This window comes from Eublepharis macularius, chromosome 12 (assembly GCF_028583425.1).
Source record: "Eublepharis macularius isolate TG4126 chromosome 12, MPM_Emac_v1.0, whole genome shotgun sequence".
In the NCBI taxonomy this organism is placed as follows: domain Eukaryota; kingdom Metazoa; phylum Chordata; class Lepidosauria; order Squamata; family Eublepharidae; genus Eublepharis; species Eublepharis macularius.
In genome coordinates, this window is record NC_072801.1 from 62,489,235 (window position 1) to 62,513,158 (window position 23,924).

The 23,924-nt window shown below is 47.7% G+C and overlaps 1 protein-coding gene across 1 annotated transcript; it reads left to right on the forward strand.

The window, feature by feature from the left end:
* Positions 1-1,358: 1,358 nt before the first annotated feature.
* LOC129340265 (C-Jun-amino-terminal kinase-interacting protein 4-like) lies at positions 1,359-21,305 on the forward strand. Its single transcript, XM_054994956.1, has 27 exons — positions 1,359-2,148; positions 3,902-4,022; positions 5,050-5,120; positions 5,210-5,298; positions 5,821-5,908; positions 6,034-6,142; positions 7,245-7,332; positions 7,849-7,955; positions 8,145-8,196; positions 9,006-9,158; positions 10,435-10,483; positions 10,619-10,749; positions 11,483-11,536; positions 11,770-11,937; positions 12,653-12,770; positions 13,336-13,419; positions 13,748-13,801; positions 14,291-14,453; positions 16,076-16,226; positions 16,604-16,684; positions 16,785-16,852; positions 16,927-17,075; positions 17,393-17,564; positions 18,706-18,816; positions 18,911-19,030; positions 20,158-20,271; positions 20,398-21,305. The coding sequence occupies exons 1-27, from the start codon at positions 1,849-1,851 to the stop codon at positions 20,496-20,498; spliced, it is 3,066 nt and encodes a 1,021-aa protein (XP_054850931.1). The 5' UTR covers positions 1,359-1,848; the 3' UTR covers positions 20,499-21,305.
* Positions 21,306-23,924: the final 2,619 nt, after the last annotated feature.

Genomic DNA, 23,924 nt, shown 5'->3' on the forward strand with positions numbered 1-23,924 from the left:
CCTTCCACCACATCTTTTCTTACCTTAAAAACCTACCTTACCGAGTTGCTGTAAGGATTACAGCGAAATGTACCTGAAGCACTCTGAAAACACTGCACAAAAAGCTACCTCTTAAGTATTATCATTAGAGAACACCAGAATAAAACTCAAGGGGTACAATGCAGCAAAAAAGACACTCACATCTGAGATGCTGGCTCTTGTTATCCAGAAATTATAAAGCAACAATCCTATGAGCGCAGAGGATCTTACTTCCGAGCAGGCACATTCACATCGTCTTTGTGCACTTTGGGAGGCGGGGGGAAGTATATTCCACTGTGCTGAGTAAAGATGGACAGAATCTGGCTGCAGACCCCATCCTTTGGTTGACAACCCGGTCAGCCACCGCAAGTAATGTCGGCTCTGCCATGCTGGTTCTACCAACATACATGCTCATATGGTTACCAGCTCCAGCTTGGGAAATTCCTGGAGATTTGGAAGCTGAGTTTGGGGATGGGAGAGAGCTCATTACAGGGATGTAATGCAAACACCCTCCAAAGCTGCCATTTTCTTCCAGGGAACTGATTCCTATAGTCTGAGAGCCAAGCTACAAGTGATGCCTGACACAGGTTGGACACTTGTCAGCTTCCCTCAAGTTTTGATGGGAAATGTAGGCATCCTGGTCTTGCAGCTGTAATGGAGAGCCAAGCTGTAAAACCAGGACACCTACATTTCCCATCAACACTTGAGGGAAGCTGACAAGTGTCCAATCTGTGTCAGGCGTCACTTGTAGCTTGGCTCTGAGATCACTGGTAATTCCTGGATCAGCTGTCATTCGTGGAGAGCTACAGGCTCCACCTGGAGGTTGGCAACCCTATTTAACACACACTGGGGGGAAACCGATAGGGAGGAAAACTGAATGGCATTTTAAATGTTCCATTATTCTAAGAAACATTAGAAACAACTTCGATCTAAGGTGCCAGCGGACAAAAATCCCGCTGAACTTCGCTTGGAACTCCCATTCTGCGGAAACGACGCAGCAACAAGTGACCCTGAAGACAAAAGTCTGCTCCAGCAACGAGAAAACTCCAGAACTGAACTGTCCAAACGAGATCAGAGACGTGCCCCAAAATCCCCAACTAGTTTTTACAAGTCACATGACCCACGATCATGTGATTACAGAAAGTTAATACTGCCACTATCCCCCCACCCGCCCCCGGTGCCGGCCCTTTGCAGGAAGCTTTCTTCCTCCGTGCGCCATTGGCCACCAAGGCGCACCGCGACGCGCAATTGGTTACTCTAGGCGCTTTCCTCGTGCGCCATTGGCTGTCCTCAGAGTCTTCGCCTCCGCCTTCCTTTCCACTTGCAAAGTGACATGAAGTTCGGGTCGGTGGTACAGTGCTTGGGAAGAGACGCGTAGTGGGTAGAGCTCGAATCCGATAATTTTTTCCTAGGTGAGGGGGAGATCCAGGATTGCTGGGTTCTTAGAAAGAGCAGGGAAAGTGGTTAGAGCCTGGAAGCGCAAGTTCCTGAGAAGGAGAGCTTGTAATTACGAAGGCGTTAGAGGAGAGTGGAACCTAGGGGTTATAGCAAGAGAGGTTGTTCGTCGGCGCCAGAAAAGCGGAGGAAGCAGGGAGAAGGTGACAAAAGAAGGCCAAAACTTGGGTGCGTTTGGAGGCAAGGGGAGTCGAGATCCCCAGCTTCTTAGCAGGAAGTAGTTAGCGGAGAGCTCCCCGGACTCCCGGGTTCTCGGTCCAAGGACAGGAGGTGAGGCTTGCCAGGCTAGCTCGCGGTGATTGGAGCAGGCAGACTAAGAGGCGCTCAGAAGAGATCTGGGGAGGCTGGACTGTGCAGTGGTTAGAGCAGCAGGCGATGGATGACCCCGAGGAGACCTTTGGGGGCGAGGGCGATGCCAGCCCCGCGCCCTACGAGGAGCTGGTGTCTGCTATGGCTGGGGGCCTGTACGGGGAACTGGAGCGGCTCGTCGGGGCCCACGGGCCCGGAGCGGTGTCGGGGCTCCTGCCGCAGCTAGTCTCCGTCCTGGAGTCGCTCCAGGGGGCTTGCGGGCAGGTGCGGGAACGCGACCAGTCGCTGGAGAGGCTGCGGGACGACCGGCTGCGTCTGCTGGAACAGTACGAGCGAGAGCGCGCCGGCCGCAAGCGGGCCGAGGAGGTGAGTAGCGCCCGCATTCCAACTCTGGCCTGCCGGGGTCTCTCTGGAGCTCTAGGCTTGCTTTCAAATCTTTGCAGATTTGCATTTATCTACCTGATCACATTGTTTAGTGAAACGTCTTTGCAATTGATTGTACTGGTTCACGCTCTGTAATCCGCCTTGAATCTCAGTGAGAAAGGCAGACTATAAATAATGTAAATTAAATAGAAAGATAGATAATGGCTTGGACCCCCCCCAGGTGGCTGGACAAAGGAAGGGTGGCAGTCCCTGGCCAGAGGGTTTGTGGCACTGGCTGGCAACCAGGATTCCCTGGAAGATCAAGTGCTGGCAAGACTACCACATGTGTGTGTCAAACGAGGTGGCTGCCTAGGTCGACAGTTTGTAGCAGGTGGCACTCGGGGTGGGGGTGGGGGGTCAGAAAGGCAACTGCTGTGTAGTGGTTAGAGTGTCAGGCTAGGACCTGGGAAAACCAGGCTTGAATCTCTGCTGTGCCATGGAAGCTCACTGAGTGGCCTTCAGCCACTCGCACCTTTTCAACCTAACCTACCTCACAGGGTTGTTGTGGGGATAAAGCTGGAGAGCATTATGCAAGCCACCTTGGGTCCCTATTGGGGAGAAAGGTGAGGTATAAATAAAGTAAAATATAAACTCAAAGGAGGCGAGACCATCATGATAGTAGTCAAATTAATGTTTCAAGCTAATAGCACAAGATACTGGCCTTTTATCATCAATCTGCAGCATGAGGTAACAGAAGGTGTACTGTAAAAAATATCATTGTACTTTGAGGTATTTTGGCCAGAATGACTGCTGGGTTTACCCTTCATATTTTCACCAACATCTTTTTTTTACAGGCGTTTGTGTTGGTTGCCTTGGCAACATCCTGCAGCAGGAGATTCCATAAGTTGTTTTTGTATTGCGCGAAGTGCTTCCTTTTTCTCCAACTTGAGGCCCCATGAATGAATCTGGGTTTTGATGTTAAGAGGGCAGAATGAATAGGGAGAAATTATTCTTTCCAGGACCACTCACGATTTTTAGAAACTGCTGCCATATTTCCCTCATCCACCTACCCCTTTTTTTGCCTTTACTTTGCTAAACTGAAAAAGGGTAGCATTTTCCATATTTCCCCTTATAGGAGAGTTGAGCCTCGTGCTCCCAGAGCATTTCATTTTGGGGTTTGTTTTTGCTGTCAAATTGCAGCTGACTTTTGGCAACCCTGTAGAGTTTTCAAGGCAAAAGATGTTCAGAGGGGGCTTGCCATTTGCCTGCCTCTGCATAGAGACCCTGGACTTCCTTGGTGGTCTCCCATCCAAATACTGACCAGGGCCGACTCTGCTTAGCTTCCAAGATCTGAGCAGATTAGCCTAGCCTGGCTAGAAGTGATTTAAAAGCCACAATTGGGATCTGTGATGGGCCACAGGTTGACCACATAGTTTGTGTGGAAGGTGGAGAGGGCAAGCTGTGGTATCTGGAAGATCAGTGAGGGTCTGAGCTTCATAGGTAGGAAGCTGCCATTCCCAGTGGTGCTAGGAATCAGGGGGAGCGTGTGATTGTGCCAAGGTTAATAATGATACTGCTGTGAACATGGGGATACATGATGCAGCCCTGGGGATACATGATGCAGCCCTCCTTGTTCAAGCTGTGTAGTTCCGAATGGGAAACTGCTTGGGAACCTAAGAACTCTGCCCTGAGTTCCAAAGGTTAACATTTGGAGGCTGGAGCAGCTGTCTGGACTTTTGGGGTTCTTTTCCTACAGCGGTTCATGGAGCTGGAGGATGCGATGGAGCAGGAGCGCAAGGCCCACACCACGACTGTGACTCGATTGGAGGGGCAGAGTCGTGCCCTGGAAGGGAAAGCGCGGAGCTACGCTGATCAGGGTGTGTGAATGGGCAAGCCTGTCCAACAGGATAACATAGATACTGTACCAGCAATGGAGACAGACTCCAAATGCAGAGTTGGATGGAGGCAAACAGTGATCTTCTTGTTTGTGCCTCTTTTGCCTGCAGGATGGCTCAGTGCCTGCCCATGCCTTTCCCACTGACACACGTGCCCAGCCCTGCCCCTTTTCTTGCATGCTCTGCTGGGCCAGTATATCTGGTTTTCCAAGACCGTAGGGTGTGAGGAAAGAGACAGCAACATTATCTCTTTCACATACGCTTTTTTGGGTCTTTGCAAACTTGGGAAGCTGTTAGCCATTTTTATGTTTTCATATGCATTTTTAAAGTAGAGATCTATATATATATAAGCACACACACACACCCTGCATTCACAGCCACACCAGTTTCTTCCTTCTCTCATTTTTGGTCTTGGCGTAGCCATTCCATCTTCCATTGAAAGTACTATAAAAAACCTGCTTTTGGTAAAGGTGTTTGAACCATTTCCCAAGTTACTTCGCCATTTCAGGGATCCCAGTGCAGCCCAGTATTAAGATATTTGCCCCTTTTCTAGTGTAATTAAACAGTAACATTATTAGGCTGCCACTGAGTGTCTGTGACCTTGACAATGGCAAGGGAATTTCAGTTTGCTGGCATGGACACATTGTGTTTACCCATGCCAGTCAGTTTCTCTGAAATCCTATGTGCATGTACCTGGAAATAAGTCCTTCTGAATTCAGTGGACTGACTTCCATCAGATGGGAGTGCATAGAGACAATCTAGCAAAAAGTTAATCATGCTAAATTCTGTTGAAACCGTGATTCGGATTGCAATAGGATGGATGGAGTAGCCCCACTGAACTCAGCAGGACGTACTTTCCAGTCAAACATGCTTAGGATCACATTGCAAGTCAACAGGACTCAGTTGTGATTGAGGAAAGCCCATTAACTCTAGTTTTAAAATTGGTTTTTGTGTAGATGATACCTGCCTAAATCCACCCACTTCCATTTCCCTGGTGTTCTCTTCACAGTGGCCAGTCTGGAAGAACAAAAATCTTCACTCTTGAAGGAGCTCTCAGCTCTCAATCAGACTCACACAAAGGTATCTGCAGTCCATTGCGGCCTAGACTGGCCTGCTCTTCCTTTCTCTACCCTCCCTACATTTTTACCTCACCCTCCATATTCTTACAGATAATGCAAAACTACAGGGAACTGAAAGCACAGCGGATGGCATTGGCTGGCGTAGGCCAAATTGGATCTCCATCTGCAGAGACAAAAAGGTTTGGAGAAGCGCGAGGGGAGAGTCGGGAAGCCAGTTGGGGGGTGGGGTACTATGTTGTCCTGCCTTTGAATAAAATGGCTGTTTCATGGCTGACTGCCAAGCATCCAGCTTCCTCTTTCCCCACTGCAGCTGTTGTTCAGCCGGGTCTGTTTCACCCATTCCAGGAGAATGGGGAGAAGCCTGTTACGGTTGCTTAGTGACTGTGGGGCCTAGTCCTTCGCCACATCTCTGTCAGTGCTAAGCCTCTGCTGTGTGGTTGCTTAAGGTACCCATGCAGGGCTTCCTTCTTTACAAGTAGCAGAAAGAGTAGATTAAGAGGAGGTGTAAAGAGATGGGAAGGAAGCCAAGCTGCTCCAGAGGGGATGGAATGTGATGTGGGCAAGTGAGATGAAAGTAGCAGAGAAGAAAAGGTGTGTGCGAACCTGGGAAGGAGTTTGGGACACTCGTTATTTCTGCAACGGCTCAGCAGTTGGAATCAGGGATAGGGCTATCAAAATAATCTTTTCCCCCACATGGTTAGGTTGAAGTCCCCACCCATCCAGAAGCTCCCACGATTTCTGCCCAGCACCTCGGACCCTGGACCGCCCGAATCACCACAGCCCCTAGAAGTAAGCGGCTCTTGGGGGGTGTGCTCCTTGCTGGTGAATGACAGCAGAGTCTGACATGAAAGAGGGGTTGGTTGGGAAGGCAGCCAGCAGTTCATCCCCCTTTAAGGGTTTCTGGAACATTTCAGGAGCCTGGAGAGCTTCGAGAGGTGCCCTGCTCAGAGAAGACGCCCCAGAGAGATGCAGGAAGGAACGACTACCCTTTGGCTCAAGAGATGGTGCAGCCGGAGAAAGATGGTATGGAGATGATCCAGTGCGGTTTTCTTCTCTAGGATGACCATTGGTCCAACTAGTCTAGTACTCCTTCCTCTGATTTATCATGGCTCATCAAGGTGGTCTTTCCCCAGCCTTGCTACCTGAGACTCTTTTAAGCAGGAGATGTCTATATGTCAAGAGTATGCTCTATCACTAAGCTTAACTATATGGTTGGAGGTGATAAAGAGGGGTAACTTCCCAGCCATGGCAGCTGCATCTGTATACTCAACAGCATGTAAACGTAATATCTTGAAGTGGTCTTTGGATGGTTGGAAGAGATTGCATTTTTGAAATATTTCCCTCAGGTAAAAGAGATTTCTGCGAGGAGAAAATTAGAACCACAGGGAAAATGCTAGACTAGAATCTTTTTCCTTGGTCAGTTAACTTTCCACTTGTGGGAATTTTTCCCTCCTAGGGGAACATTTAAAAATGGCATTTCCCATCCTACCTCATGTGTGAATCTGGACAGTTCAACAGGTACTGCATAGCTGCAGGCTGTACTTTCAGCATTTGACAAGTTGAAATGAAGTCTCTGGCTACCTGTGGTCTGAATCTGCCCTGAACCTGCTGGCCACACAACCTCTGAAAAGTTCCCATTGGTGGCTCTGGCCCTGCACAGGCCTGGTTCCCTGTAGTCTCCCGCCACATGGCGAGTCACACATGGCTGTGATCAGACAACATTATGCTATTTGGTGCTGATGTAAAATCATTTGTGACATGCAGCTTGATCCTAAGATAAGCTTCCACTCATTCAGTAAAGTATACTCACAAGTAAAGGTGGATTGTGGCCCTCGAGTCTTGAGTCTAGAGTCTTGTTCTGGATGGTGTTTATCTACTTTAATAATTCCATCCCTTGTGCCCCCCTAAGCCATTCTCCTTTGTTATCTGTCAATATGCAGACCCAAAACTCCTTTGGGGTAGGAGCCTGACTTCCCCCTCACCCCCTATTTGGTTTGGCTTTCTAAGCCTGTAAACTGGACTTGTCTATTGATGGCACCGTATAAAAATATAGATGGTAGGAATATGAAAATAGCACAGGGATTGCCTTATAAAAGTAACAGGCATTGCCTTTCTTTTCCCTCAGCTTCTCCTGTCCGAGAGGAATGCTTTGACCTGGATGATCTTCTCAGTTCCACTCCAGAATTGGTGCCTGGCTCACAGCAAGCAAGCAGGTAAAAGGGATATGTGTCCACTTGTTAAACTTCCCCGGTCTGAGCAGAAAGCACACAGACTAATCCCGACGACAGACTGTGCTGTCCTCCATTGATGGGAGGAAACTTCCTTCCTGCCCACTCATGTTCATTGTGGTTGTACCGCTGCCTAACCCTCTTTGCCCTTTACCTTGGTAGTGTTTGCTCCTGAGCCACATTTGCCCTTCTAGCTGTGACATTTGCTGCTTTGGAGGACCACAAACCACTGAATCCAATGGCCAGATGTGCAATTTTTCCTCCCCCCTTTTCTGCAGTTGCTGTTTTGAAAGCACTGCAGCAACAGGAAAGTAGTGCCACAAAGGCAACATTTTATGGACATTTCTGTGTCCTTCTCAGATGACTCCCTTCCCCCCTTCCCTACAAACCCAGTATATGTTCCCTGGTTTCTGTCTACTGTGGTGTCAGGTATGGGGTGTGTGTTCCAAGGATGCAGGTGGGTGGGTACTCTGTCTATTTGTCTGTCTGTCTGTCTCTCAGCCCTCTGAGTACCGTCCTCGAGCGCAACACGGTCTCACTTTTCGCCGAGGTCTCGGGCCTCAGCCCAGAAATTCTCAGTGATATAGATGATGGTGCCGACTTGCAGGGTAAGCGTGACTCTGCTTTTTCCTTCCTGCCATAACGACCTAATTCCTGTTCTCCTCACAGAGAACACAGCTGATGTTATAATCCAACGGGTGCTACTACCAGAACACCTGGTTCCTAGAGTTCTTATGGGGAATTAGAATTTGAACCTGCAGCACGCTTCAGAAACTTCTGTTTTACAATCTTTGCAGGGGATGGCTTGGAAACCCTAATGGCAGAAAATGCGCAACTGCAAGAGGCACGGTGAGGATGGACCCTCTTTTCCCCACCCTAAAGTGAGGGGAATTTGGGCTTTTGGGAAGGAAAGTCCTGTTTGAGTCCCCCTCCAGGGCCTGGTCTGTAGATTCAGCCATTTTGGTGGGAATGAAGGGGTAGAGCTCTGAGGCGGTAGTACCACTTTAGGCTGCATGCGATTGCATGTTTAATACTATTCAATAAAAGGCATGATGCAAGAAGAAAACTGATGCAGCAGGGAGTGGGCTTTTCTGGATCCTTTTTCATAGGTGAGCTAGTTGTTATTTTGTCACTCTCAAGGACTTTTTAATATGGGGTAAACATAAAAAATGGTATCCCCCACCTGCTGCCCTCAATGGTGCAATCTACTGGAGAGCCAGTTTGGTGTAGTGGTTAAGAGTGTGATGCCTCACTCCTCCATTTGAAGCCAGCTGGGTGACCTGGGGTCAGTCACAGCTCTTTCAGAGCTCTCTCACCTCACCCACCTCACAGGGTGTTTGTTGTGGGGATAATAATAACATACTTTGTAAACAGCTCTGAGTGAGAGTTGACCTGAAGGTTGGTATATAAATCAAATGTTGTTATTGTTGTTGTTATTACTCTACCACCTCATGATTCTTGCTCTGCATTCTGCTGCATATGTGCAAATCAGATCGAAAGATGCTTTTCTTGGCAGGCAGTTAAACAGATCTTGACTCAGACCTGCCTCATTTGTACACCTTCTGACATGCCTACAGGCAGATCAGACCAGGCCCGCCATCTTAGGCCATCCAGCTGGCCCTAGATTAAAGCTGTACCCCTTGCCATCCTGTCTCCAGGATCACTCTGGATACTGCCCGCCGCCATCTTATTGCCCGTGTGGAGGAGCTTGGTGAGGAGCGCGAGTCACTGAAGATGGAGCGAGATGTGGCAGCTGGGACTTTGAGCCGCTGCCAAGCACAGCTGAAAGAGGCAGAGTTGGAACTGAATCGGTATGACCTGGGAACGTCTCCTCCTTCCACAGAACACCAATCAAATCCCGCTACCTCTGGGGTCTAACTTTACCCCAGAGCCAGTGTCGTTTGGAAGGCAAAGAGTTGGCTGTGGGTTCAGATCAGTTCTCCATTGTGGTCTGACTATATGGCCCTGGTCAAGTTCTAATTTTTCAGTCATCTCACCAATGAAACAGGAAGAATAGTTCTGATTTTAGAAGGTGCAAAGTACTTTGCAAATTGGATCACTGAATTATCTCTTTGATGTTCAAGAGGGATCCAGGCACCTTCTCCTGCAGATGAGGATGGTACTGGCAGGTAATGTTATACAGTGACCAAAAAATGGAAGGCACATAAGGGTTTATTGGATGATATGGGTCACTTTTGAGTTAGGCCTGGTCTGCATCTGCAAGGTGGTAGAATCATGATATGACTGAGTGGGCTGTACTACTTCAGACTACATGTAGGTGATGCCACCTTGGAATACTTCTTAATGAAAAAGGTTCACATGAGTAAAAAAACCCCTCACATATCAAGGAGAAAGGTTGCAGCCCAGGTTGCTTCTTGTCGTGTTTGTTTTCTAGGAAGTTTTTTTTCATAGAATAGGATTCAAAATTTTGATTTCCATCCCCTCTCTGGCAGCCTGCAGTGGTACAGGCCATTCTATGACCTTTGAACTCTCCTACCTCATTCTGCTGCATACATAGACCAGCCAGCATTTCCTAGTTGCTCTTCTTTGGAGGAATAAACTGAAGTAGAGAAAGGGAGAGAAATGATGGGCTTTTGTTCACCTGCCATTATCATTCTTGCTAATAAATCATGCATTTTGATATACTTTTATGTTTCTGGGTTTTAATGGCCATTTTTTAATGGATGTTATTTTGAGGTATATTATTTTATGATTTTAACCTCTGCCTTGGAGAGTGAGCTCTTTCAAGCGTATCTTTGAAGAGGCAGCATATAAATGTCTTAAATTACTAAGCCTTGGCCTTTCTATAATAGTCTTCTTCTGAAGAATGATCAGGGGGATATTTGACAAACCGTTGTGTGCCTTTGGGGTTTTGGTGTGTTGTGACTGCCACCAATATATTGTTTAGACTGCGAGTTAACAATTTCCAGTGTATGCTGAAAAGTGATCACGTGTCTTGGAGGTTCTCTACTTAATATGAGAAGAGAACATCCTCTCTTTCTGGGTCATCAGCTTACAGTGATTTTTAACAACTTTTTAAATAATCACACAAGTTCACATTTATTTACATTACCTTTCCCATTCCAGGATCCGACAGGAGTTGGAGGAAATGAGGCGTCCCAGTGATGACGGAGAGGTAACTGGAGCACCCTCTGCTTGAACTTGGAGAGCCTGGTGGAATGTTTTCTTTATGGTTATGGCAAGACAGAGCGCTCCAGGCTCATTGTGAGGCAATTGCGCGTTGAGACAGGATCCTTCTCTTCCTCTGCAGGCTGAAGTGGGCCCATCTAGGCCTCAGCGGTTTACCCGGGCTGAGATGGCGCGTGTGGTGATGGAGCGCAATCTCTACAAAGAAAGGCTGATGGAGTTGCAAGAAGCTGTTCGCCGCACTGAGCTCCTAAGGTCAGAGACGTTGAGGTTGAAGGGCCCAGGGCTAGGTTTGCAGGGAGGGAATGTAAGGAAAAAGGGAGCCCCTGTGGGTTCTGTCTTTCCCCTTGCCGCAAGGCTTGTGATGTCATGACACCCTCTGCTATCTACCAGGCCTGCCATTGCCACCAGGCCTGGCAGAGCTTTTCCCCTATTGACCTCACAGAAGGAACAAGCCACTGACAGCACTGTGTTCATCGGCTTGTGTAGGAATGATGCTGAGGAGCTAGTCCGTGGTTGGCTATTCTTTATTATTTTCTTCATTTCACAAAACAGTGAGGTGGGAGGGGGAGAGAAAAGGGCTCATTTAAACTTTGTTGGTGAGTTCGGGGCTGAGGTGGGAGTTAATCCTGGCACCGAGCCCATATTTGAAACCAGTTTCAGTGGGTAGCCATGTTGGTCTGCAGTAGAATAGTAAGATTCAAGACCAGTAGCACCTTAGAGACTGACAAGATTTCCAGATTATAAGATCTGGAGAATCAACGCTGCCTTTACTAGATGTATGGAAATGTCAAACTTTACCAGCTCTGTCTCCCAAGTATCTGAATAACCGTTAAGAGACGGTGGCAACAAACCTGCTGTGCACACTGTTGGGGGTTCCTGTCTATCCTACATTTCTCAATTTGAGGACAAGTTTCCTTGAAAACTTGACATAGAGTCTCTGGGTTGTGCCAGAACAGTTGCTGAATGATGATTTCTTTCTTCTCAGGGCTTCACGGGAAGAACAGGCAGTTCAGATGAAAAAATCATCTTTCTGGAAAATGTAGGTGCCGTCTTTAGTTTATTTTACTGTGCTAGTCTATAAGACCCACATATTCCTCTTATGACTCCTCTTTGCTTAGGAATAGCCAAAATGCTCCTGCACTGTGAGCATTCTTGCTGTGGGAATGATCTTTTCCTTGACATGGCATCTGGCATTATTTTTCTAATAGAACTCTGAAGGTACTCCTTTCCCCATCTTATTTTAAAGTAATCTTTCTGGCTTCCTTCTTGCAGATTTGATCGGTTATTTAGCCCCTCAGATTCTCCAGAGAAAACTCCGGCATCACCCCTGCTATCAGGGCGGGCCCGATCCAGTCCCAGTATCCGGAGTGAATTGGGACGGAATGGGGGCCAGGCATCTCCGGCTTTGAGATACATCCCACGAGCGTCCTCGCCCACTGAGTAAGTTCTGTGGCTCCATCTTGGGTGGGAGGCATTATACACACAGACTTCATGATTCTGATAATTAATACTGTCTTTTGGGGGGAACTGTACGTGTGCAAACTGCAGTTCCACTGGAGCACAGACAAAGTGTAGAATAAAGTCATGGCTGCAGAATTATGTTCCTAAGAATCTTTGCTCTTGTTTATGTTTAAAGTTATAAAAATGTCTCTGAAGATATGTTTGAAAATCTATGGGCAGTGAAATCCCTGAAGGCAGAGGTGTGGCTGATTCAGATTTTTGTGGAAGCAGATGGTAGAGTTCCAGCTTCTTACTTTTCTCTTCACGACTAGTAAGGCTAGAATAAATTATGGGGAAAAGACTGAAAAATAAACTAATGCAGAATAAGAGAAATATGGTGTTGGCTCACGACATATGCATTTTCCTCTTAATCTACATAGTATATACTATTTGCAGAATTTCTATTTGCCCAGGCTCAGAAGTTGGATTCTTAGTATAGCCCCCTGGCAAAAGCAGTTGGTGCCAGGTGCTTTAGAGCCAGGGTTAAAGACCTGGAGCCCTTCAGGCTTTATCCACCTTATCTTGTCCCTTGAATGACCCTGCATGGTTGAGATGCTGCACTTAGGTAAACACCACTGATGTCAGTGGAGCCATATTTAGGATGGTGGCCAGGGTCTGTCTTCTGCCCCCTACTGTCTGTCCTATGTATCTGCAGGGCTGACTCCTCCCCCCAGCAGAAGCGCCATGAGCTGTACCGTGATATCCGCTCGCACATCTGGCAGGAGCATGGTCGGGCTCAGGTCCATGGGTGGAGCCAGCCACCTACACTTCAGGTGAATGTTCTTCTGCACCCACCAGGATCTTTGGCGTCTGGGGTCCCTCTGCTGCATGTCCCATGCCGAAGGGCTGCATCTCATGGACTGATTGCTTTCAGCACAGATAATGGATCTGTGTAACCAAACTGCCAGTGTTCTGTGTGCACACGTTGGTCTTGTCTCTGTACAGGCAGCTTTCCCTCACGAACAGATTCCCAGACATGTGCATTTACCCTGTGAGGCATCCAGTAATACGGTGTTTGGAAATACTTGGTCTCTTCTTTCACCCAAGTAATTGGATCCATTCCTGGTTAGGAATGTATAACTCTACTATGCTTTGGGAGGGGCCATGGCTCTGTAGAGCAACTGCTTGACATGCAAAAGGTCCCGGGTTCAATCTCCGGTATTTCCAGTTGAAGGAATTGGGTAGGAGGTGACATGAAAGACTTCCACCTGAGAGACAGCCGCTGCCAGTCTAAGTAGACAATATGGACCTTGATGGACCAGTGGTCTGGCTCTGTATCAAGCAGCGTCAGTGTGACTCTCAAAATGTTGAAAACGGAGCCTGTTTATTCCATTGCAGGGCCACGATTCACCTTCTGGGAGTGCAGAAGTGCCAGTGCTTGTGCAGTTACGGATGTTGGACCAGAAGGACCCTAGTACCAAGGTAATAAAGCAGCGTTTCTTTGACAGCTGTGCTTTCTAGGCCCAGTGAAGTCTCACTGCAAGGAGAGACTTGAACAGTGACTCATGCAGAGACAAACTGGGCAGCCTCTATGTGGATATGTATGGGTAAGGCTCCCAGGAGCCCTTCGTTTTATTGCTTGTGACATGCTCGCTGTTTCTTCACTGCACAATTGTGTGTTCCCGTACACAATTCAGGAATTATTGGTGCAGCATCTTCAGACTACAGGCGGGCTTAGGAGGCTGCAATGCCTGTGGGAGCAACAACAGGTAAGCCGATCCCCAAGTAATGCTTGTCTCTCCCATTGCAGCTGTGGTGTGCCGCAGCATCTGTTGGGCTGGGAGCTCAAGAGACATCAGAGGCCGTAAGTACCTTGGGAAACCAGCAGTAGCAGCTGCTTGAGTTTAATCATAACATTATAATAATAACATTCGATTTATATACCTCCCTTCAGGACAACTTAATGCCCACTCAGAGTGGTTTACAAAGTATGTCATTATTATCCCCACAACAAAACACCCTGTGAGGTGGGTGGGGCTGAGAGAGCTCCAGAGAACTCACCCAGCTGGCTTCAAGTGGAGGAGTGGGGAATCAAACCCGGCTCTCCAGATTAGAGTCCCTTGCTCTTAACCACTACACCAAACTGGCTGTCTTGGGCAACAGGCTTAGCAGAACCCCTCTCCTCCAAAAGACCCAACTCTATTCCAGTTTGCCAAAGTTTCATTGCCAAGCCACTTAGAAAAAGGAGAACCCTGATTCTGAAAACAAGTGCCGAGTGTGCATGTTGGAGAAGGCAGCTTGTGAACCTCAGTCTCTTGCTGACGCCTCTCTTTCTTTTCCCTGCTTCCTGTAGGGTGAAGTGGATCAGTGCCTTGCAGGCAGCTCTAGGCTGTGGGTGGCCTCGGGGACCCACTCAGCAAGCGAAGTGATGCTTTTCGATGCTCAGAACCCAAACCAGCTCCTGGAACATTTTGTGCTACCTGGAATTCACATCCTCTCCCTTGCATGCGTGCCTGGTCAGTGTGAGGAATGGACACATGATATTTGGGGGAGAGAAGGGCTTGTATAAAGCAGGAGTTGGGGGAGGTGGGTGGGAATAGACTGCTAAGTGTTTATGCGGATCAACAGATACAACCTTCTTTTTAAAAAATGTGCACACATTTGTTGAAATAAAATGCTGCAGATATGCACAAATTGGACAATAAAAAATGGCATGTGTTTCCTGCATAACAAATGTCACTTTGTTGTTAAGGAAAACCCCTGCTGGGTTGGACCAAAGGTTCATCTGTTCCAGCATCCTGTTTCTACAATGGCCAACCAGATCCCTTTGGGGATACAAACATGCAGAGCATGAAGGCAATAGCCCATTGCTGCTATTGCCCCCCAGACACTGGTGCTAGAGGTACGGTGCCTTTAAACATGGAGGTTCCATGAAGCTGTCTTATACTGAGTCAGACTGTTGGTCTTCAAGGCCAGTATTGTCTATGCTGGCAGTGGTTCTCCAGGGCATCAGGCAGAGGCCCTTCACATCACCTACCACCTGATCCTTTTAACTGGAGATACTTGGGACTGAATTTGGGTCCTTTTGCATGCAAAGCAGATACTCTACTGCTTAGTTCTGGCCTTAAACAGCTAATTGGCATTGATAAACTGGTAACTGGCGCTGATGAACTGGCATTGATAATAGGCATTGATAAACTGATCCCCTTCATCCAAACCACACTGTATAACAACAACAACATTCACTTTATATACCACCCTTCAGGACAACTTAATGCCCACTCAGAGCAGTTTATAAAGTGTGTAGTTATTATCCTCACCTTGTGAGGTGGGTGGGGCTGAGAGAGCTCTGAGAGAGCTGTGACTGACCCAAGGCCACCCAGCTGGCTTCAGGCAGAGGAGTGAGGAAGCAAACCTGGCTCTCCAGATTAGAGTCCTGCTGCTCTTAACCACTACACCAAACTGGCTCAAGCAACTGGTTCAAGTATGGCACTGAATTGTATACATTAATAACATGTGGTTGCTTGTTTGTGTTTTTGGGTCGCACAGTTTTGTGGTTTAAAACTGGGAACAGCAAGGAGGTCCCTCCCTGGTTCAAGTCTTTCCTCTGTCTTAGGCCAGCCGCCCCTTCTCTTGGTCTCTGCCTCCTCTCTGAAATCCCATCCTGTCTGTGGGTATTCTGGTTTAACTCCCACTCTTCTTGTATTGACTTGCATCCATTATGCTTAATATTTATTGCTAATTGTTTTCATCTATAAATGTCTATAGCCAACTATTAAGTATTTGAATATGTTGTACATTGACATGTTTAAATACATAGCACTGCCCCATTTTACAGGAGTCATTGGAGATGACATGTGCAAACTGCTTTGAGCACAAGCAAAATGCTCAAACAGCACTTGCTGTTTAAATACTAAGTACTGAATTTTAGCATTGAAATAATACAACAACGACACACCCTGTCTCTGTTTTCAAGCTTTTTTTTGAAACTACTGTGCATGGGAAGGGTTTTTTGTCTTTTTTAAAAATTTGAGAATCTCTTGCTGTTGATACTGTTTGAATGGGAGGCATTTGGGACCTTCTGAGACTCCTAGATGGAGTCAGACCGGAATCTGTTGCTGTTTCTTCCTGTTCATAGGCCTTACAGTGCCTGGCAGGGAGAGTCCTGAGCTAGAGCCGGAGATTCTTGAAGACCCCCTGGCACCTGGGTCTGACAGTGAGGATGGAACGCTGGAGATGGAAGCAGTTGGCACGGAACCCACTGTATGGTTGGGGACCCAGGAGGGATGGTAATTGACAAGGACTGCATGGGGAAGAGGTGGGGTGGGAGAAGACTTTCCTTTGGAAGCCCGTTCCTCATTAGAGGCCATCAGATTCACTCCGGTTCTTTGACCAGTTGCTCCATCTTCCCTTCTTCGTCCACCAACACCTCATTTTACCTTCCTCTGTTTCTCCTGATGGCCTGCAGTCAGTACCCCAACCCCATCATACTGAGGTATCTAGGGATGCCACCATGTTTATTTAGACTGAGGATGCTCACTGGTGCTGGGAAACAGGGTGGACGCAACTGAAATTAAGGTCGCCACCAGGAGCAGCGAGTATGAGGGGCAGTGGAGCAGAGGGCTCTGTTGGCTGCCCTGTTGAAAGTTTCTGTCTTCTTTTGTAGCATCTATGTTCACTGTGCAGAGACAGACTGGCGACACTGCCGGGGGAAAGCCCAACTGAAAGATGCGGTCCACTGCATCATGTGAGTCCGTGAGGCTTTCTTGGAAGGCCTGGGAGCCCTACTGGGTATCCCTGGTGCAGTTTGGTGCCATTGGAACCTTCTGTTATCATTTCCATTTCAGCCACTCCCAGGGCCGTGTAGCAGCGACACTAGGGGATGGATCTGTGGCTATTTTCCACCGGAACGCAGGTAAGCCCTCTTCCTTGGATTCTTTCCTGCCTTCCATGGTACAGGCCCTCCATCTAAACCCTGTTCTCTCACAGCCCGAAAGTGGGACCTGCGCTGTCCACGCCTGGTGGACTTGGGAAGGCCCCGACGCTCCATTCGTTGTGCCATCCCTGTACTGGACCGGCTGTGGTGCGGGTATGGAAATAGAATCTACGTGTTGGATCCTCGCACTGCTCGCGTCCAGGTGATCTCTGGGGCTTGTGGGAGATGGGGAGTCAAGGGTTTAAATTCTATATATGACAGCCTGAGATGGCTGGATCTCTTATGATTCAGTCAACAGTGTGATGTTAGAACAAGGTAGTTAAATGTTGGGGTGGGAGCAGTCACTAAATGAGTAATTTATCCCAATGAGAAATTTATCGAAGTGCAGAAAGATCAGTTCTTCAGCAATGTGATCCAAGGTCCAATAAACAGTTCAAGTACATGATGTGTATATAGGAGGGGGGGGGGAGAGTTAATTGAATCAACTGCCTGTCGTAACCTGCACTCCCTGTCTCCTAGAGGTACTTTGAGGTGACTTCGCACCCAGAAAGCCAAGTGCGGCATATGGTGGCTGCTGGCCGTGGCATATGGGTCTCAGTTCGACTAGACTCCACTCTGCGCTTGCTCCATGTGGAGACCGGGCAGCCCTTGCAGGAAGTGGAGTTGGGGTCCTACATCAGCCGCATGCTTGGTGAGCGATTGCCACAGAGCTTGGCTCATTCAAACTTTGGGATAAGATTGAGGAGTGGAATAGCAGGCAACATCTGATGGAACTCCAGAAGCCAAGGGGTTGCAGAAGAAAGATTTAATTGTGGGCAGGGGGATCTGGCATCACTCCCTTGTCTCTCCCCTATGCTTACAGTAGGGAAGAGTATAAGGGTGGTGTATTGGCTAGAAAGGCCCTGACCTGGATAGCCCAGATGAGCCTGATCGCATCAGATCTCAGAAGCTAAGCAGGGTCGACCTTGGTTAGTACTTGGATGGGAGACCTCCAATGAAGACCAGTATTGCAGAGGCAGGCAATAGCAAACCACTTCTGATAGTCTCTTGCCATGAAAACCCCACCAGGGGTCACCATAAGTCAGCTCTGACTCTCCACCACCACTGGCTAGAGAGAGCAGGTCTTGGAATGGGAAGACCTGGGTTCAGAGTCTCTGCTCAGCCATGAATCACATTCTCATCCTAACTGGAGAGCTGATACGGTCTAATGCTTAGAGAGACTAGGATCTGGGAGACCCAGGTTCGAATCCTCACACTGCCATGGAAGCTTGCTGGGTGACCTTGGGCCAGCCATAATCTCTCAGTCCAGCCTACCTCAATAGGTTGTTGTGAGGATAAGATGGAGAAGAGGAGAATGAGAACAATGTAAGCCACTGGGGTCCCCATAGGGTATAAATGAAGTAAATAAAATAAGTAAACCAGAGGACGGTCAAAAATTGTGTGTGTGTGTTTGTGTGTGTGTATATGTGAGGTGTCCATTGCATTCAGCATTACCTCCTCTGACTGGCAACAGCTTTCCAGGGTCTCCAGCACAAAATCTTTCCCGATGGCTGTGATCTGAGAGCCTTTAACTGAAAATGACAGGGGTTAAACCCGGACCCATGAACACTCAGCAGTGGTCCCACCCCTGGTAGCTATGCGGGACCGGCAGCCCTTCTCTAAGGGTAAGGCATTGAGCCACTCAGAGCCCAAGATACTCTTAAGGGAGACTATGCTGCTACCAGCCATGCTACTGAGTGCTGTGTTTTGGACAGAAATAACTCGAGCGTCAGCACTTTGAACGCCCCTGCTTGAAGCGCAGTCTCAGCTTTTTCTTTCCCCTCTCATTCTAGGGCCCAACAGTCTTAGTTTAGCCCTAAACATCTCAGCACTTGGTGCTTTCGGGAAGCGGTTGTGGGTTGGCACATCTGGAGGCACCATCATCTCTCTACCTTTCATCTCTGGTAAGGATGAGCTTCTAGCTGCCCGGCCGCCCCTTGGGGCTCTGAGAGGGCACTGCCTTCGGGTGGCCTTATCTGTGAATTCCTTTCTCTATAGAAGTTGCAGGAGGCTCGGAGGCTCCTGTGTCCAATGACATCCCATACTGTGCCATGGAGCAAGCCCAGATCAGCTATCACGGGCACCGTGACGCTGTTCGCTTCTTTGTCTCTGTCCCAGGTAACCAGCAGGGAAAGTGCGGATGTATTACTCTTTGGGAGAGGGAGTTGTATGGATTAAAATATGTGAGGAAGAACTAGGAGCCCCGGATTTTTGATGAACGAAGACTATTTTATTGTTTATTTGGATGAACCGATGGCAGGCTCTGATGGTATTTTGGTGTTCAGCTGTGTTATTTGGTCTTTGGGATTAGATGCAGGGGGTTGGACTAGATGACCCTAGAGGTCCCATCCAACCCTATGATTCTGTGAAATAAAATGGTTTGAAGGTGGTTGTAGAAAGGAGTGATGCAAGACACTTGGGGGTGCTAACAAGTTGTACAAGCAGTGAGAAACCTAAGAGCCAGTTTGGGAAAGGGAGAGTGATCCAGTGGTCTGGGAGGACTGTGGATGGGACCTTGGTGAAAATTACTTTGTTGTATGAAGCAGCGAGAACTGAGAACCAGGGCTTTGTGGAGAAAGTCCTAGATTATCATCATAGCAGTCTGAAGCAGGTCTGCTCAGAATCCTCCTCAGGTCTGTTCAATGGAGCTTATTCCTGGGAACGTGTTCTTAGGATTGCACTGTAAATCAGGGGTGAAGTCGAGACTTCCTGGCTCTCTGACCAAATTTTATTTTCTCCCTTTCTTATAAGTCCAATAACTTATAATTATCACCTCCCCGACTCCATTTAAGGGAATTTATAGGCAGGGCTGTTGATAGTCTGTATCAAGAAAGATGGGATTATCTGACCCATGCTCACTTGCTTTATGATTATGCATATGTTTCTCTTCTAGTCATGGGTGGAGCGCAAAGAGGCCTAGCCCTCTTGACTGAATACTGAATATAATTCAATATTCATTTTGTCTACCGAGAGTTCGATAGGCATTGTCCATGATCGAAGTCTGTCTCCGGAGCCCTTGAAGACTAGAAACTTGTTAAAGAGAGGGAAACTAAGGGGATAAGCCCTCCATTCCCAACACTGGGATAGCAAGAGAAATGAATGCTGAGACTATCAGGGTTTAGGATTCTGGGCCCAACTTCCAGTTCAACATTTGTGCAACATGACTGTAGAATTTTGGAATGACTTCAGCCCTGATCGAGGAATATGTTTCTTTTCAAGCTCTGTCTGTCCTTTTCTTATTTTAGGATGTATGGATCTATCCTCTTTGGAGAATTCCAAGGAGTCCCACCGAGAGAAGCCAAGAAAGACTTGCACTTTGGTGCTGAGTGGAGGGGAAGGCTACATTAACCTCCGGATAGGTGAGCATGTTCCTTAGAGGTGTGGGAACAGAATAGGAGATTCCTGCATGAACAGGAGCTCCTATCTGGTTATTTCGGTGCCAGGGCTAAGACCTTGTCTTCCTTCCGCTTTCTCCATAATCCCAGGAGACGACACCGACGAACGCTACGGTGACCTGCTGCTCCCAAACCCCCGTTTACGTCGTGCTGAGCGAAGTCACCTGATTGTCTGGCAGGTGCAGGCCTGAGGCGGCGATGATGGGCGTAGTGCTGCATCCAGGTGGCATGTCTTGGACTCCCGGTTCGGAGGGAACGGCACGGTTGCTGGATGCTGGTGGTGGCGCCCTTCCATCGCTCTCCCACCTTCTGGTTAGGAATTCAGCCTCTGGGGTCTATAGGGCTGGTTTAATGAATTTCACCGAGTTCTCAAGCTGGTGATGGGAAAATGTCTGAATGCCAGGATCGGTTTCCTGAAAATGCTCAGTGAAGGTAACTGCAGCTTATGGTTCTTTATACCACCTTCTGGATCATCTGTGGTCTAGTACAAGCTGTGAAAGAAGCCAATGTGCCTCAGAAGTTACAGCACAGAAGGCTGAGAACTGGGATTCCTGGGGATAGCTGGACAAGGAGTGATGACCCACAACATTGGAGCAAAAACTCTGGCATTTCCTTCTGGCTCCTGCTTTTGAGCATGACTCTGGTGCACTTTTGATTGTGGGTTGGGATACAGGAGCAAGACTGGTGAATCTGGAACTACACAGGAATCGAGAGCTGATACGTGGCATCGACATGAACTGCAGCAGGACCTCAAGGGGGAGCTTTCTTGCCCCACCTTGCTGCTTTTGCTCTGTAAGCAGAGCAGGGATTGGTTAGTTCCTAGTGCTACTGAGTTAACCAAATCCTCCCTGGAGCTCTGGCATGAGGCTTGACCAGGTTCCCCCCTCGCTATTAGTTTCTCAGGGTTGCTGTTTGACTGTCTCAATAACGGTAGGGCCTCTGGCACCCTCTCAGGATCTATTACTGTGGGATAGCTTCTCAATAAAGCTATGAATTTCTTTTGTCTGCTTTTTGTTTTCATACAAACTGGCTCTGGATGAAGGTAGCAAATAAACTGCCTCAAAAAGGGAGCTTTCAAAAGCAATCTGTAGAGGCAAAGAAAGGTCAGGAAGGGGTAATGCGTTGATAGTTTTGCTTTATGCTGTGGAGAAGAAATAACCAGCTTTTCCAAACAGAGTATGGTCTAGGGAGGATGCATCACATTCCAGTGCCATGGTTTTCTCAGAAGAGTTTTGGTGTCTCCAGTGAGAAAATGGCGGTGTTTAAAAGTATTCTTACCTTTGGGTTGGATCTTGCAAAAGCTGAATGTTGAGGAATGCCTTTAGTGCTAAGCAACTACAGAAAGCAGCATTTTTATACTTTGTTTTAGTATGAAAGTTTACTGGAGGTCCATTGGTCAGATGTCGCCTGGAGAAAACTGCCTGTTGACCCACATGTGTTCTCCTACCTACGGAATCTTGTAGTCTCAGGGCCAAACTACACATTTGGGTTTTTAACAAGTTGTGTCCGTGTTCCCTGCAGCCACATAGCAGCAGCTGGAAACTCTTTTGCTTTAATTTTAACCTGCTGGGGCAACAGAAAACAACTCTGCTTCATCCTCTGTGTGACAGTCCTTCAAATACTTGAAGAGGGCTATCATATCTCTCTCAGTTGCCTCCTTTCCAGGCTAAACATACTGAGCTCCTTCAACCTTTCCTCACAGGACTTGGTCTTCAGACCCTTCACCGTCTTTGTTGCCCTCCTTTGTTGCCCAAAACTGAACACAGTACTCCAAGTGAAGTCTAACCAGATCAGAATAAAGTGATACCATCACCTTACGTGATCTGGACACTAGTCTTGCTTGCTTGCGTATTCTGCTCCACCTTGCTGCTATACCTGTGGAGGTGCACAGGGCTGCTCAAGGAAGATGATAAGGGTTGGTTTGGACCCACCATAGCTTTGCCTCAGAAACATTTCTGAAGGCCAGCTCTGAGCAGTCATTCTGAGAAGTACGTGCCCAGGTACGCATGGAGTGCATTCACCCTATAGCTGGGATTGTGTTACAGCTTCCAGGCCATGAGGTATAGCTTCTAGGCAGACATGGGTCCTGCCATATCTCCTCTTTAGAAATCAACTGTTGGACACGTGGGGCCAAAAACCACCCTAATTTCAGCTTCAGACCTGAAGCAGGATCTCTACATGTTAATGCAAATTAGTTCCAGCACCAGTCAGTCAGTCACATGTGTTATTGTGGTCTGCCTTTCTCGTTGGGACTCAATGTGGATTACAAGAGTAAGTACAATCAACAGGATGGGGTATCTAACAAACAATGAAATAGGATTTGGATTGTAGAAATCTGGTACCAACCAGAAATATGAAACAGAGCTGCATAAGTATGAATGACACATTAAATGATGCAAAAATTTTACTTCGTAGTAACCTACCTACAGCAACAGATAGTGTGAGCTATGCACAGTTGCCTAGTCCATAGTTCCTTCACTCTACCCAAGCTGTGTTCAGAACCATTTTATTACAGTACAGCCCTATTTCCGGGGAGAAAAAGCCCTCTTGACTACTACAGTTCTGCATAGTTTGCAGAAAGCCAGTAGACTGGAAGGCTTCCCGACCTCATCAGACAAACCATTGCACATCAGGTGGGGGCCACAACAGAGAATGCACATGTAGCAATTCAGTTCCTGGGGCTCTGCTGATGTCACAATGTGCAGGCTTGCAGGCAAAGATTCTGCTAGGGCAGGAATACCTCTCAGTTGGTGGAGGCCTCCTGCAAAGAACAGGCACCTCCATGGGTGGAGTCAAGGAGCCCATGGGGACATGGGGGGCCTAGCCCCATCCAGAATAACAAAACCAGTACTTTGCGGCCCATGGAACACCCCTGTTGTGGTGCCACAATAATCCACAAGGCCCTGTAATTTTGCCTTTGAGCTCCATGTAATTGCAGCCATGATCACATACCCTCCAGGTAGGAGCTAAGATTCCATGGTTCTTGTGTGGGCAAGGAAGGGGATCTGATGCACTGAGAGCAAGAGAATCTGAGGTGCTTTTGGATGTTGTCCTGAAATTGTGTCTCAGTGAAAGAATGCCTGGCCAGATGGGTTTTCTTTGTCCTCAGGAGCCAAAGATGACCGTATTTGGGGGCAGAAAGGATTTTCCCCTGGGATCAGGTTGGCTGGTATGCCTGAGAGGAGGAGATGGGTGGTCGTGTTCCATCACAGTCTGCCCTGGCTTGTTTGCTTGAGTTATCCAGAGCCAGGGTTTGGCAGACACTTTCTGTGATGTGGACTCATAGATGGGCTGATCTGTTGGGAAGAGGTGATGAGGGGCTCTCTAGATTGCAGTCTGCAGCCTAATGGTGCTTCCCAGCTCTGGAATTTTACAAGTCAGACTCTAGTGGCATTAAGCATGTGAGTTCTGATCTTGAATACTGTGCGAAAAATGTGCTTTACTTTAATGATATTGTTCATACAGCCAATTTATCTCTAAACAGTGTCACACTAGAATTAAAATAAGAGAGAATTTATTAATGCACAGATCTGTATAATACAGAAATTTAATAGGCTTTAATCTGAATCGACTGAGAGGAACATGGCCACTACCAACGTAATATTAAAATCCACCCC